At 31.8% G+C, this 14333-nt stretch overlaps 2 protein-coding genes across 2 annotated transcripts; one reads left to right on the top strand and one right to left on the bottom strand.

Annotated features, from left to right (window-relative positions):
- Positions 1-6832: 6832 nt before the first annotated feature.
- Positions 6833-7906, bottom strand: LOC149879003 (uncharacterized). The gene has a single exon (XM_090071253.1). The coding sequence runs from the start codon at positions 7883-7885 to the stop codon at positions 6833-6835; it is 1053 nt and encodes a 350-aa protein (XP_089927379.1). The 5' UTR covers positions 7886-7906.
- Positions 7907-10757: 2851 nt separating this feature from the next.
- On the top strand, positions 10758-13622 carry LOC149879004 (uncharacterized). Its single transcript, XM_090071655.1, has 3 exons — positions 10758-11123; positions 11760-11813; positions 12208-13622. The coding sequence occupies exons 1-3, from the start codon at positions 10799-10801 to the stop codon at positions 12288-12290; spliced, it is 462 nt and encodes a 153-aa protein (XP_089927781.1). The 5' UTR covers positions 10758-10798; the 3' UTR covers positions 12291-13622.
- The last annotated feature ends 711 nt before the right edge of the window (positions 13623-14333 follow it).

The raw sequence follows: 14333 nt of genomic DNA on the forward strand, positions 1-14333 counted from the left end.
ACAATATTTAGTGAAATTGAAGAAGAAATCTTTGCAAACTATGTTATAACTATGTCTTTGTTTGGATTCCCAGTTAACTGTTATGGTTTACGAAGTATTGTGAAGTCTTATGCAGACCGTAAAGGAATGTTTATTTGGCAATTTGCAGGAAATATGCAAAAAACATTGCTATAAAAATAATGGATGTTCAACAACAGAAAGGAGGGAATGATTGTGGCTTATTTGCTGTTGCTTTTGCTACAGCTTTAACTAAGCAGATACAAGCAGAGGATTGTTTGTTTAAGCAAAGTATAATGTGGGATCATTTATTAAAAAGCCTTCAAGAACAGGTTCTTTCCATGTTCCCAACTGTTAGTGTAAATATAGGAAGGGACAGTGTTAGCCACATTGAGTTCATATAAATTTTCTGTTCTTATCGGATGCCTGCTGAAGGCAAAATGATTAAAATGCAATGAGATATATCACTTGAACTGTTTGATCAACATTTTGGAAAGCAGCTTTGATGATTTTTGTTGTAATTCATGAAATTAACTACTGGATAATAAAAGTATAAATAATAGCACAAGTATAAGTAATTATGAAGACATTCCATTATAGTAAAAAATATAATAATTGGCTTTTAAAAATGATAAATCTATATATCTATATAATGTATATTTATGTAATATATATTTATAAAATATGTCTATTTGCATGTATATTTGCACAAATCATATATTAAAATTACCAGAAGATCTTAGTAGTATTATTTACAAATAAATTTAATAAAAATGACAAATTTTTTTTTTTTTTTTCCATGTAGCAGAATTAAACTTTTTTTTTCAGAACAAATAATACTTAACAAATAAATGAAGTTGCTTGAAAGAGATTTGCTGATCATTTCAATTCATCATTTAAGATTTTATTACTTTAAGCTTTTATTTGTGCTATGTGTTATATATTAAAACGTAGTTATCAGAATGCATATGTATTCCAATAAGTCAATACTTGGTTTTAATTTAATCAATTTTTAATAACTATCCAAATATGTTAAATAAAAAAATACATAACCTCTTTCAGGCGACTTTATTAAGGGGATAGTGGGTGGGATCAAATTGAAAATTTTTCCGATTTATTTTTTTTTGAAGAATCATTGAGTAATTGATAGTTATTTTAAAATTAAAATCATTGTTTTATTTTAAATATGCAAAACAGTGAATAGTACTTTTTCATTTTAGACTTAAAAATGAATATAAATCAAAAACTGGAAATATTGCTCAAAAAATCACGAAATATACTAACAGACGCCCTATGGAGTTCAGATCGCTCGTGAGAACCAAAAACTTGTAACGCTTTCTTCCAATTAGAAAATCTGTTTAAAGTAAAAGCTTCGTACGAATATTTTTCTTTTGAACTACGCGGTAAAGGCATTTTCATTTGGGTAGCTTTGATGCAGGTAGAACAAAAAACTTTTTCTTTCTCGCGGTCATGTAAAACCCATTTATATTTTTCATTCCAGCTTTGTTTAAATTTTCTTTCCTTTTTTGATGGAAAAAATGACTGTCTTGAACAACAAGGTCTGGGCTCTTCTGTAAAAGACGGCGACTCAACAACAACGCGTGAATCAGTTGCATCATCTGACTGAACAAATGATAAACTTTCATGAGTATTATTTTGGAAGTTATTGGCATTTTGAGATTTAGAAAATAATGTAACTGCTTCAATTAGATTTTCTTTTTTGAAAGGTATTCACTAATCTTCTTCATTCTACAACATCGTACAACTTATTACTTAAAAGTCAACGTACTGTTGAACAATTAAAAAATTTCTTCAAAAACTTACGTTTTTTTCAATTCAAATGATTTTTAATTCAAAACTTTTAAATAATTAATACAAATAACACTGCCAAAGTTATCAAAGAAAAAAAATACTAAACGAACGTTTAACTCACACAACTCTTTAGTTTATGTAGTTCCGTTAATTTGCTTTTTGTTACGTTTTTACCGATCTCAAACTCCCTTGAAATGCATCAGAAGCGTGGAATTTCTGAAATTCGAAAAATAGTATAAACTTTTGAAAGCTTAAACTTTTGAAAATCACCATAGGTATCTGCAGAAATATTACAATCGTTTTTAAATTGTTATATTTGTTAATGTTTAAGTATACGATGGTTTTTATTTTTTAAATATTTTTGAAAGCTTGGTAAATTTTCCCGGGTGGGGCAAAGTCCCAGCGACGAATTTCCGGATGGGGCTCGAGCCCCCGAGCCCCAGCGCGTTCTACGCCTTTGACCTCTATTGTTTTATCTCTACATCTAATATGCGTCTACAATTGGCTAAAATAGAATCACTGTAATTAGACCTTTTTTCGATGTCTAATATACGTCTAAAATATGCAAAAGAAAAGATGCAAATTAGAGTAGTCTTAGATGATCAACTAATTCAACTAATTGTTAATCATTATGATCTATAGACATCTTTTCCCTGCTGAGGTGAGCACATACAAATATACAAATATCGTTCTTCAATAAGCTTATCTATAAGCAATGCCTGAGAACGCCAAGTTACAATGAGAGCAGATGATGTTTGATTTGATAATGTAAAATATGGAGATTTCTGCCAAAGTTCAATCCAATTAGCTAGTTGCCCAAATAAATTTATTTTACCACCATCATAAATAATTGCATTACCAAGTTTTTCGGACTAAGCTGTTGTTTAGAATTTGAAACAGCTCACCATTTTTGAAAAATAGTCAGAAAACCAGAATTATTTTTATTTTCAGAAATTTCATTTCTGAAAAATAGCTTTTAAAACATGCAATTGTTTCATCGAAAATGGACAGTGAAAGAAAAACATTTTGCTTTCTGTTACCAGGGTGAAGACTTTAATATGTGATTTTTGGAGCTTTTCTTAAATTACCTTGAAGTTGCTCATCTTTAGAATGAAGATGATGAAAATCTCACCAAGTGATATAACCAGCTGGACAACTATTAGAACCATCCTTTGCATTGTATGTGAATGATGAAAAGACAAATTTTTTACAGAGTAATAAATCATTTCTGATATATTTAACTATGTGAACACAACCATAAAATAAGCATATATTACTATTCGGACTATCAGGATGATTAAACAAATTTGATTGATTTTGAATTGAACAAATTTGGAATGAAGCAAACTAAATGCAGTTGCATTCGCTTGGTGATTGTCAGTAACAATTCCTCGAATTTTAAAACCAGATAGAGAAAGAGAACTAATAGAATCTGATATTTGATTCGAAAGCCATTTACCACTTATGGTAACTTCAGGTATTGTTTTTATAATAAGAGGAATAGATTTCATATTCATAAATGCAACAACTCCTTGTACAAAGTACCCTTGTCATCTGCACCAACATAAACACCAATACAATATTGTGCTTTTCTCTGAAGTTAAAATTCAGCTACAATTCGCGAGGTTAGAATTATTTTGTTCTATCTCCAAGTTTAAACGTTGGGAGAAAGTTTTTGATTTTTTTCTTAAAGTAAAAATTATTTAAAATTTTAGCTTTAATTTTTAAAGAAATAATAACTTATGCTTTAAATAATTTATGTTTAAACAAATTATTAAAAAAAATTTCTAAAATAGAGCGTATTTTGAAAGCAATCATTACTTACTAAAATTAATAACTCATTTTCTTCCAACTTTTAAAATAGGAGATAGAACAAAATAATTTTAACCTCGCGAATTAGTATTTATATCTTTGTGTATCGATCCTTTCTCACGCATTGCTTTAACAGCCAGTTTATTGCATCAACTCCACCTTGTTTATTTTATTCAATAAATAAATTGAAGGTAATGGAAACAATGCAAGTAAATCTTAAAAATAAAGCATGTCTAATCATAATGGGAGAATTAGTTGACCCTTTCATCAAGAAGCATATTTCTATTAGAAAAAGCGATGACTTTTATGTATGATACAAGATTTTTTAACATGCTCAAATTAGTCATTTTGGCATTATGACCTTTAATTATTTATGCAGGTAGTGGGACAATATTTCCTTTATATTGTAAAGCTACACTTAAACATTTATCAATTTTTATTGATTCAAGAACCAATGAAAAAAGTGTCATTGGACCAAATGTTAAATTACAAAAAATTACACGATTGAGGTATGTTTTTAAATTATAAGCCTTCTGGTGAATATTTACTATTTAGCTTGTTAATTTAGCAACTTTATCATTTTCAGAAAAAGAACTAAGTTCATCTTCTTGATAAATACGAGTTTTAGGTGGTCTTCTCAAAGCAATATGTGATGGTAGTGTGGAAGGACGTTTTAAGCATTTCACTTGAGAAAATTTCAGGAATAGGATCTAGATTCCAATTTAAAATGCAACACACTTGTTCACCATGATATGATTCAGCTTTTTTAGTATTTGTTACCTTCTAAAATAGTTACACACACACACACACACACACACACACACACACACACACACACACACACACACACACACACACACACACACACACACACACACACACACACACACACATACAGTATTGGGCAAAACATTTGCAACCAACATCGAACAATGCTAAAAAGTGTTCCTAATTTTACATGTCTTAAAAACGAAACGAACTATACTACCACAGCAAACAGTTCAGGAGTCTGGAGTCATAGCATGCCATGACATGAGCAATCAGCTGATAGGTGACAGCACACAGGCAGAATTTCGTTGACAAGTGCCATTTTGCAGCGGACAAAACAAGTGCAACTTTTTTGGTTTGTTTCATTTTCTTAAGTCTGGTCCGTGTCAACGTCACGGAAGTTTTTTACTAATTAAAGGAAGTATCCAGAAGTTTTCAGAAGCATGCAGAAGCTTCCAGAAGTTTCCAGAAGAAGCATCTGGAAGCATCCAGTAGCATCCAGAAATATTTATTATTTTTATGACTTCAAGTGCAAAAATGGCTCCCGACAGTCTTGGATTGGAACTAAGAAAGAAAATTATTGGCGATTACGTAAGTGGAATGTCACAAAAAAGTATTTGTGATAAATATCGCGTGAAAAAATGGACCGTATCAAGACTATGTTCCAAATATCGTTCTACGGGCAAGTTGGTAGCAGATAACAAAGGTGGAAGACCGCGTTCCACCACTTCTAGAGAGGATTCTATGATCGTCAGATCCATCAAGAAGGATCCCTGGATATCATCAGTCGAGATACAAAAGCAATTAGAGCTGCCTGTATCGGACTGAACAATCAGACAACGTGCTGTTGAAGCCGGATTGTTTTCTCGACGCCCTGCAAAGAAACCGCTGATTTCACTAAAAAACCAGAAGAAAAGACTCCTGTTTGCTACATCTCATACTGACTGGAATGTGCAGAAATGGCGAACTGTCCTGTTCAGTGATGAATCGAAGTTCAACATCATTGGGATCGATGGCATTTGCCGTGTACGTCGACCGGCCGGAAAACGCCTCGATTTACGTTACTGCCATAAGACCGTGAAGCATGGTGGAGGCAACGTAATGGTCTGGGGGTGTTTTTCTGCTAACGGTCTAGGTCCAATACATCGAAACGATGGAATAATGGACCGTTTCATGTATAAAATTATCCTGAAAGATGTTATGTTACCTCATGCTGAATGGAATATGCCAATAAAATGGGTTTTTCAGCAAGACAACGATCCGAAACACACTGCAAAAGTAGTCAAGCAGTGGTTTCAAGACAACCACCTATCGGTGATGGATTGGCCGCCTCAATCTCCGGATCTCAACCCTATCGAGAACCTGTGGGAGATCGTCAACCGCAGAACTAATCGTGAAGGTGTTCGTAATAAGGATCAACTGTTTGAACAAATCCAAAAGGCCTGGGCAGCGATTCCACAAAGTTTCATTGATCACCTGATCGAATCTATGCCTCGAAGATGCAAGGCTGTGATCGACAACAAAGGATTCGCCACGAAATATTGATAGCGAAATACAGCTTGGTCAACATTTTGTCGAGTTGCATTTGTTTTGTCCAGAAGGAAATCAACTTTTTTTAATACTTTTGATTAATTTATTAATTTTGGTGTACAAATAATGAACTTTGTGATGAATAAAACTTGAAGAACTTTGTCTCTAAACAGTTACATAGTTTTTTCTCTAAATTGAAAAAATGCAGCACTTTTATATAAAGAAACTAAATTAGCATTATTTGGTTGCAAATGTTTTGTCCAATACTGTATATAATCTAACCACATGTCCACTTTAAAACCAAATGTCCATTTTAAACCAGTAATCTTATGCAAGTTTAAAATTTTACATTTAATATTACAATGTTATTTACTTTTTTTGCACAAATAGGCCTCTTAAAATCGGCCTCTAAAAAGTAACACATACTGCCGTGTAGTAGGCCGTGAGCCAACACGAAGAAAGCAATCACGGAAAGCAAAAAGATCAGTGATCATCTAGCCGGTGTCGATCATCTGCTAACAACTTGCTTAACTGTAGGCTGTAAAAAAATCAGAAGGACTCAATACTAGACACTAGATAATCGGTATCGTATAAGTCGATACCGAGAAGAATGGTATCATATCGCGTGGTATCGCTAATATACTAATGTCGATACTATCAGTATCGGTTTAATACCACTCGATACCGAGAAGGTCTCGTATCGTGTGGTATCGCTTATGTTCCAATGTCGATACTATCAGTATCGCTTCGATACCAAACGATACCGATAATAAAAAGAATCGTATAGTATCGCATGGTCTCGACTCGAGACTCCCATTAAAACAAAAAAACAAAAAATTAAAATGTGACTTATTGAATTTTTTATAAACAAAATACAAGTACAATTGCTTTTTAGAGATTTAGTTATTGTTTTTTAACAATCTACAATACTTTGGCTATCGTCCATTTGTTGTTTTTTCCTTTGCCGTACTTTCGTTGGTATTTTAGGATTTTCTTCAATTAATATTGACAAAGATAAGTCTGATTCATGTTCTATATCACTTTCATTTTCTTGTTCGATGGGCCATTTTTTAATGTAATTTTCAAGAGCGGAATAGTTCTGCATTATAAATACAAGCTTATCTGCCTTGTCACTATCGAGATTGTATCTACGATCAGGGATGACAAGGCCAGAAGCAGAAAATGCTCTTTCAGATGATGCAGAGGTTGGTGGAGTTGCCAACCAAGATCTTGCAACACCCGAAAGGATAGGAAATTCCGCTGCATGCTGCTTCCACCATGCTAAGGTGTCAGTTTTTCCAGCATTTTTGGATCTTATTGTTTTTTGGTATTCTTCCATTTCAAGTTTAATAGGAGGGTTTTCGTGTATATGATGTGAAATAGTATCTTCCTTATAATATGCTAAAATAATATTGTACTCATTTTCCTCCCAACCTTGTGCATTATCAGCAACGGAATCGTTACTACCGTTGTTATTACTGGAGCTTGAGACAGACAATGAAGAGTTCTCAAAGTATTCTTTGGTTGTGGGATGGTTTTCAACCAGTTTTTGAATATGTTCATCGTCAACATCAAGAAGATGTCCACGAAAAAATGGATGAAGGTAATGTCCTAGTGCAAATGCGGGTAATTTACGGCCTTTGTCTGGGAATCTCTTATTTAGTTCTGATAATAAGTCCTCCAAGAATTTTTCTACTAATTTGTTGTTTCCATGACTAACATAATTATTTTTTTCTTTCTCGATGAAGTTGATGAGTGCTGTTACTTTCCACAGTGACATGTCAATTCGGATCTCTGTGTCAGAAGATAAAAAAACTGATAATTCTTTAACAGATTTAAGCACTGGAACAATAGCTTCAAAGAGTAGGAACTGTTCATCTGTAGGTACGGTTTTCTTCCAATCATCACCTTCTGTATCGCGTAAGTATATGAGTGGAACCTTCAGTCGAAGCATGACGTGCAGCATATCGTAATGGATGTTCCATCTCGTGGTTACTGTGGAGGGTATTTTGAGATTACTCACATCTAACCTAGAACAAGCATCTTTCAACGAAGCACTGAAGGCTGTCGATTTATGAAGCCTGGTAGTAAGTGAGCTGGCTTTAAGAAAAGCATCTTTCAGTTCCGGGGTACCCTCAACTGTTCTTTGAAGTGCAGTGTTGAGTTTGTGATCACTGCATGTAACAGAACCTTCTTCTTTAACTAAGTTATTATATGAAACAATAATTCGGCCGGTAATTAATTTTAGAATTATTTCCCGACATTGCTGGCAATTACCTTTTGAGATAAAGTATAAAAAATACTTAGTAAGTAGTGCTTACCTATATTTTTCTTGAAATAATCCCAGGTTAAAGATGTTGTAAAAGGCATAACGAGTGAAGATTAGTTTTCTTTAATATCTAAAGTATACTTATGTTTAATTGTTTAAAACTAAAGTTTAGTTGTTGAATGTTGAACACAGAACAAAGCGAGAATTACGATACCACGAGAGATTTAGTTAAAGCAACGATACCAGAAGGGAAATTAAAATATGAATGCGATATCGCACAATTAACTGAGTTAAAATAAATGTAGTGACTGTTACAAAATCAATTCCCTTTGAACAATCATTTCTAATAAGCGTTTAGAATAATCATTAACGATTGCATCACAAGTTTCTTTGGAGAATTATATGAAAAACTCTAGTTAATGATAGTTGCAAAATTAATTCCCTTTGAACAACCATTTCTAATACTCGTTTAGAATAATAATTAACCATTGCATCACAAGCAATTTTCTTTGGAGAATTATATGAAAAACACTCTTTAATGATTGCAAAACTATTCCCTTGGAGATTATATCCGCACAGAAAATTTTCGCTTGAATGGAATAACGACATGGAAAATTACACATTGCAGGGGCTGATCCAGGTCATTGTTCTAGGGGGTAGTCGGACCAAAAAAAATACAAAAAGTAAAATTTGCGTTTTTTCAAAATAAAACAACTGTTTCATTTGATATTTAGAATGATTTTAGAAAGGTTATAAGATAGTTAGTAATGTTAAATATATTGAATGGTTATATAATTTTTTTTTATTTTTTTAATTTTATCAATAATATTTTGAAGTTTGACGTTTCTTACGTAGGGAACGGGGGTAATTACCCCGAATACCACCCCCCCCCCCTTTACCTTTTTATTGTATTGTTATTATCAATACAAAGTTAATGTACATATAGTGATGGCAGAGATAATAAAAGGAGGCTCAACAACAATAATAAAAACGCTTTTCTTTCCTAAGACCAATATTATTCTTACACTCACAAGCACACGAACACGGTTCCACGTTACATTACTCACAAAAATATAAAAGAAGAAGCGTAGCGGCTTAAACATACTCAGAGCACAACACTCCCCCCCGTTCACTAATTTACTCCGAAAAGGGGAATGTCACTTTCTTCAATAAATTTAACATGTTATGTTATATGTTCGCAGCACTACATTCAATCGGGTAAAGTTTGTTAACCGGCCTATTTATACTCTTATACTCGTTGTTCTGCTTGTAACGTACCGTAGCGCTTCTGACTTCTTTGTCAGAAGAAAGATTCACTTCGTCTATGATTCCAACTTTTTATAGAACTCGCGACTTTGGAGCATCGTCAATTAAGACAACATCTCCGCGTTTGATTTGTCCAGATCCATTACTTTTGGAGACTTTGTGGTGTTCACGTAAATCCTTTAAATATTCTTCTTTTCAACGTGTTCTAAAATGACTTAAGACCATATTAACGTGTTTATGTTGTTCAACTATTTCGACTTGTTCACAATTCCTTGAATCTTCTGCTATCGCTTCCAGATTTAACTTCCGACCAAACACTAAATGATTAGGAGTGAGCACTTCGTCACCAACCTCTTCATAAGCGAATGTCAATGGTCGGTTATTGATGACGCATTCGACTTCCTGAATGACTGTCATCAATTCTTCATAGGTTAGTCTAGATTTGGTGAGTACTTTCTTTAAACACCTCTTTGTTGATCGTACAAGTCTTTCGAATATTCAACCCCACCAGGGGGCGGCCGCTACATTGAAACGCCATTTGATTGACTTAGATGCGACAAAAGCTTGAGTTTCCTCCGCTGTGAACTGCGTGCCATTATCCGACAAAATCTCCGACGGAACGCCACGTTTTGCAAAGAATCGTCGCAGACCACGAATAGTTGCTGTCGCTGAACAATCGGGAACTAAATCTAACACAAGTGCACGGGAACTGCAGCATGTAAACAAAAATATCCAGACTTTATGTAAGGTGCTAGACCCATGTATTGATTTTACATATAAAGGTCCAGCATAATCTACTCCAGTGTACTTAAAAGCATGTTCGTTATTCAAACGACTCACAGGCAACGGTGGAGAAATAGGATAAAAGTATGGCTTCCCTTCAAATTTTCTACAAAGAAAAAATTTCCGGATTAAACTTTGAATTAAACATCTAGCCTTGGGAACCCAGAACTTATTTCTTATCGCATTCAGTGTTTCTTTCACACAATTGTGTTTCACGAGGACATGACAGTGCAAAATAATTAGCTTTGAAAGATAACAGCTCCGAGGTAGAAATATCGGAGACTTTGCATTGTATGGAATTGGAGCATTCTTTAAGCGTCCTTCACATCGAACGATACCGTCCACTTCAACCAAGGACGTATTAATAGATGGACGTTCAACGCATTGTTTCATAAAAAAGATATGCGTGTTACGGTATTGTTTAGATAACAATAGCGAAACAATAGGTAATAATTGCGAAACCGGGGAGTATTTTTATTTTTTTCGACGTCGGAAAAAGATGGTCTCGACTATCCAATAAAAATATTTTTAAAAGTATTTTTCTGAGCAGCGAAACATAAAATGAGTATGACAGAAAACTTTGTTATTAATCAAGAAGATTATTCTTTTTTACTTGAAAATATTGATAACCAAATTGAAATAGTTGTGGATGACTTTATTGAGATAGATCTCGAAGAGTTAGCGGAATTGTTAGCAGAGGATTTTGAATTGGAGCTCATACCACCAGCAATTCCTACAAAGAAGCTGATTGCAGAAGAAACCAAAATGCTGAAAAAAACAGAAGAACGCATAATAACTAAATTTACCTGTACAAAATGTCATAATAAATATCTTAGAGAATCCAATTTTAAAAAACATGAAAAGAAATGTTACATTGGCACTAAAGGTGTGTTTATACTTACATTTTGTGGAACTTAATGTCTAAACTGGTGCTATTTTATATTTGCAAATACTCCCAGATTATGAAAATATTGTAATAATTCTTAACTTTGATTTCAGAAATTATTCAAAACTTTAAATTGTTGTTATGTACTATTGAACTTCCATGTAGAAGAATGAAAGTTCTATATCTTATGTTTAGTGTATTGCATTTACAACATATACCAGTGTTAGAAAATGTGCACAGTTAAAAAATGGCTGTTTAAAGATTTGGTTGTATTAAAAAAATTTAAATTTAAAATATTTTCAGTTGTAATAAGTCCGAATACTTTTGATTAGTCAAATATGCTTACAATATCTCTTCAATTTAAGCAATCTTTCATAAAATAGGGCCAAAAGCTTTTAAAATAAAAACTAGAAAGACTTAACAAAAAAAAAAAACAGCCTTTTTCCTAGAAATTAAAAATTAAGTCAAGATAAAAGATAGTAAACCTATAAATCACTTCTTCATAATAAAATTTTATTAACCTCATGGAAAGTTTTTTAAAATGTGATTATATTATGAAATTTAATAATGGCTATTAAAACTGAAAACTTATTTTACTTAAGTTTTGATAATTAAATATACTTTATTTTTATTTAGATTATGTGAATAATGGTGAAGCTACTAAACTAAAATCAAGTATTAAAGAAAAAGGTAAATTAAAGATAATTATTGAAAATTGTATACTGTAATCAACTTTTTATAATTCAAATTTGTATATACACACACGCGTGGACACTATATATATATATATATATATATATATATATATATATATATATATATATATATATATATATATATGTAATATATATATATATATATATATATATATATATATGTATATATATATATATGTATATATATATATATATATATATATATATATTTATATATATATATATATATATAGTGCATACATACATACATACATACATACATACATACATACATACATACATACATACATACATACATATATACAAGCTTCTCACAAGTTACTTCTTGTTTGGCGAATTTTTTTCCCATTAATTTTTTTATTTTGTAGAACTTCTATCATTGGAGCTCACAAAAGAGTTATATGAAAATTCTGTTAAATTCTTTCAAGAAAGTTTAAAAGCAGCTACATGAGATGAAACTTTTAGTATAAAAATTGAAGGGTTTAAAACTCCAGGAAATTATGCAGCTGAGTTATCCTTATGCATACTAGAAATTGCTGTAGAAAGAAAAATTGAATTTTGCAAAAATGTTTTTGAAGCATTTCTTCCTATTGTTAATTTGAGGAGAAACACATGTCAGTTAAGAGAGCAACAGTGTACTCTTTTACACTGTCTTTTCGAAAATGAAATATTACGCTCTACATGGAATGAACTAGTCTGTGACTTTTCTAATTGTAAAGCTGGGTTTGACCTTCTGTATTCATTTCTATTAAAAACATGGTTTCAGAATGTAATTGAGTGGAGAAATCATGTATTGTTGGAATCAAATTGTAAAGAGCTAGATTTAAAATTAACACCAGAAGAAGAAGAAACTGTTCGCTATGTAGCTGGATTTATTCCATTTTCATTGCGAAAAATGTATTCTAATCGTAAAAACACTGATTTGAGTAAAGCTGTAATAGACCTTATTAAGTCATGGGAATCTGATTCTGATAATAAATTATTAAATAAAACGTTTTTAGAATATACCAGAGGTTGGACAAATAAAATAAATAGAGGTGGAATTTTTTCAGTAAATGATGATTTTTACATATTCATTCAAAGGGTTGAGAATGTTGCCAGGTCAGTATTGAACTCTAACCTAATTATCAAATACAAAGGTGAAGATCTGAGAGATGTTTTAATGAAAAAATTCCAAGCAAGTTTTCTCATTGATTTGAGTTGGACATCTCTTACAAAAAATGTAGAATCTCAACCTTTGAAGGATTTGTTAAAAGAAATCATACTTAGAAAGTGGGTGAGTATACGTACACGCTCATTTTTGAAAGCCTGGGTCCGAATAATAAATAGAAAAAGTGGAAAAACAGGAAATAATGTTTCTGAAAAAGGTGAACCAGCATTAAGAAAAACATTGCATAAAAAGAAAAATTTTAAAAAGTAATGTCAATATAGGAATTAGTATATTACCTAAATCTTACATATTTATTCTATATCTTATGTTTAGTGTATTTTCTTTTTGTTAACAAAGAATTATTAATAACAAACATGAATCAATTTTACAGCTATTTTTGCTTGCTTTTTTTGAAATATCTTTTGTTTTGCTGATGTTGAGGGTCTCATTATGTTTTTCTTTTTTTAAATGAAATTTAATGAAGTTTGTTGTATTTAGATATTTATCGGAAAATCTAATTGTACATACAAGTATATCAAGAATTTAAACATGGTTTAACGATAATGTGTATGTTCTGAACTATATCTAATGTGTATCTTGATTTACTAAATAAGCTGAGTTGATTTTCAACGGGTAAATAGCTAGTTTTATATATAAATAAATTCAATATCTGGCTCTCATGAGCGTTACTTTAATTATATTTTTTCTATTCACCCGTTGACGGACAATTGCGTCTATAGCTGTCAAAGCGAAGTTCACTATGTGGCATGACGGTTATAGCCACAACCTAATTAAAAATGCTCAATTAATCAAAATTAAGTTTAAGCAGAAAAAGTAAAACTATACTTCTAATATTCTAAAAATTACAAAAACATATAGTGTTAATTTTCTAACTTCACTTGTTCCTAATGTGTTAAAAACCAACGGCGTGATTTCAAATTTGATTATGCCATTTGAATTTCCTTTTGGCATTTTGTTTTTTAGATAAATTTGGATGAAAAGGAACTTTTCTTTTGCAGCGTGAAGTAAAAAAAATGACAGAAAAAAAAACAAACAAAAAATGTAGCAAATGTAACATGATAGAAATATTTTTCGTCTCCACAAAAATAATACGAAAAATAATAATACGACTTAGTGAATACACAAAAATAATACGACTTAGTGAATATTTTCTCTCCTTGTAAAAAAATGGATCGACCTAGACCTAATCTTATTAAAGGTGCGTGTTTCTGGAGATTCAAACTTATTTTTTAGCTAACTTAACGTTTTGGAAAATATTTAAAGAGGCAGAATAGCAGCAACACTTGTTGAATGAAAACAAATTTTATGTCAAAAACATAGCAA

This window comes from Hydra viridissima, unplaced genomic scaffold (genome assembly GCF_058129835.1).
Source record: "Hydra viridissima isolate aposymbiotic clone 2 unplaced genomic scaffold, HvirCarnegie_v1 scaffold_14, whole genome shotgun sequence".
In the NCBI taxonomy this organism is placed as follows: domain Eukaryota; kingdom Metazoa; phylum Cnidaria; class Hydrozoa; order Anthoathecata; family Hydridae; genus Hydra; species Hydra viridissima.

What these genes read in the sequence shown, in the direction of transcription:
- LOC149879004 (XM_090071655.1), top strand. Translation starts at nt 10,799, where the DNA reads ATGAGTATGACAGAAAACTTTGTTATTAATCAAGAAGATTATTCTTTT. An exon ending in ATGTTACATTGGCACTAAAG is followed by an intron (nt 11,124 to 11,759) that starts GTGTGTTTATAC and finishes ATTTTTATTTAG; the next exon opens with ATTATGTGAATAATGGTGAA. An exon ending in ATCAAGTATTAAAGAAAAAG is followed by an intron (nt 11,814 to 12,207) that starts GTAAATTAAAGA and finishes TTTATTTTGTAG; the next exon opens with AACTTCTATCATTGGAGCTC.
- LOC149879003 (XM_090071253.1), bottom strand. Translation starts at nt 7,885, where the DNA reads ATGCTGCACGTCATGCTTCGACTGAAGGTTCCACTCATATACTTACGC.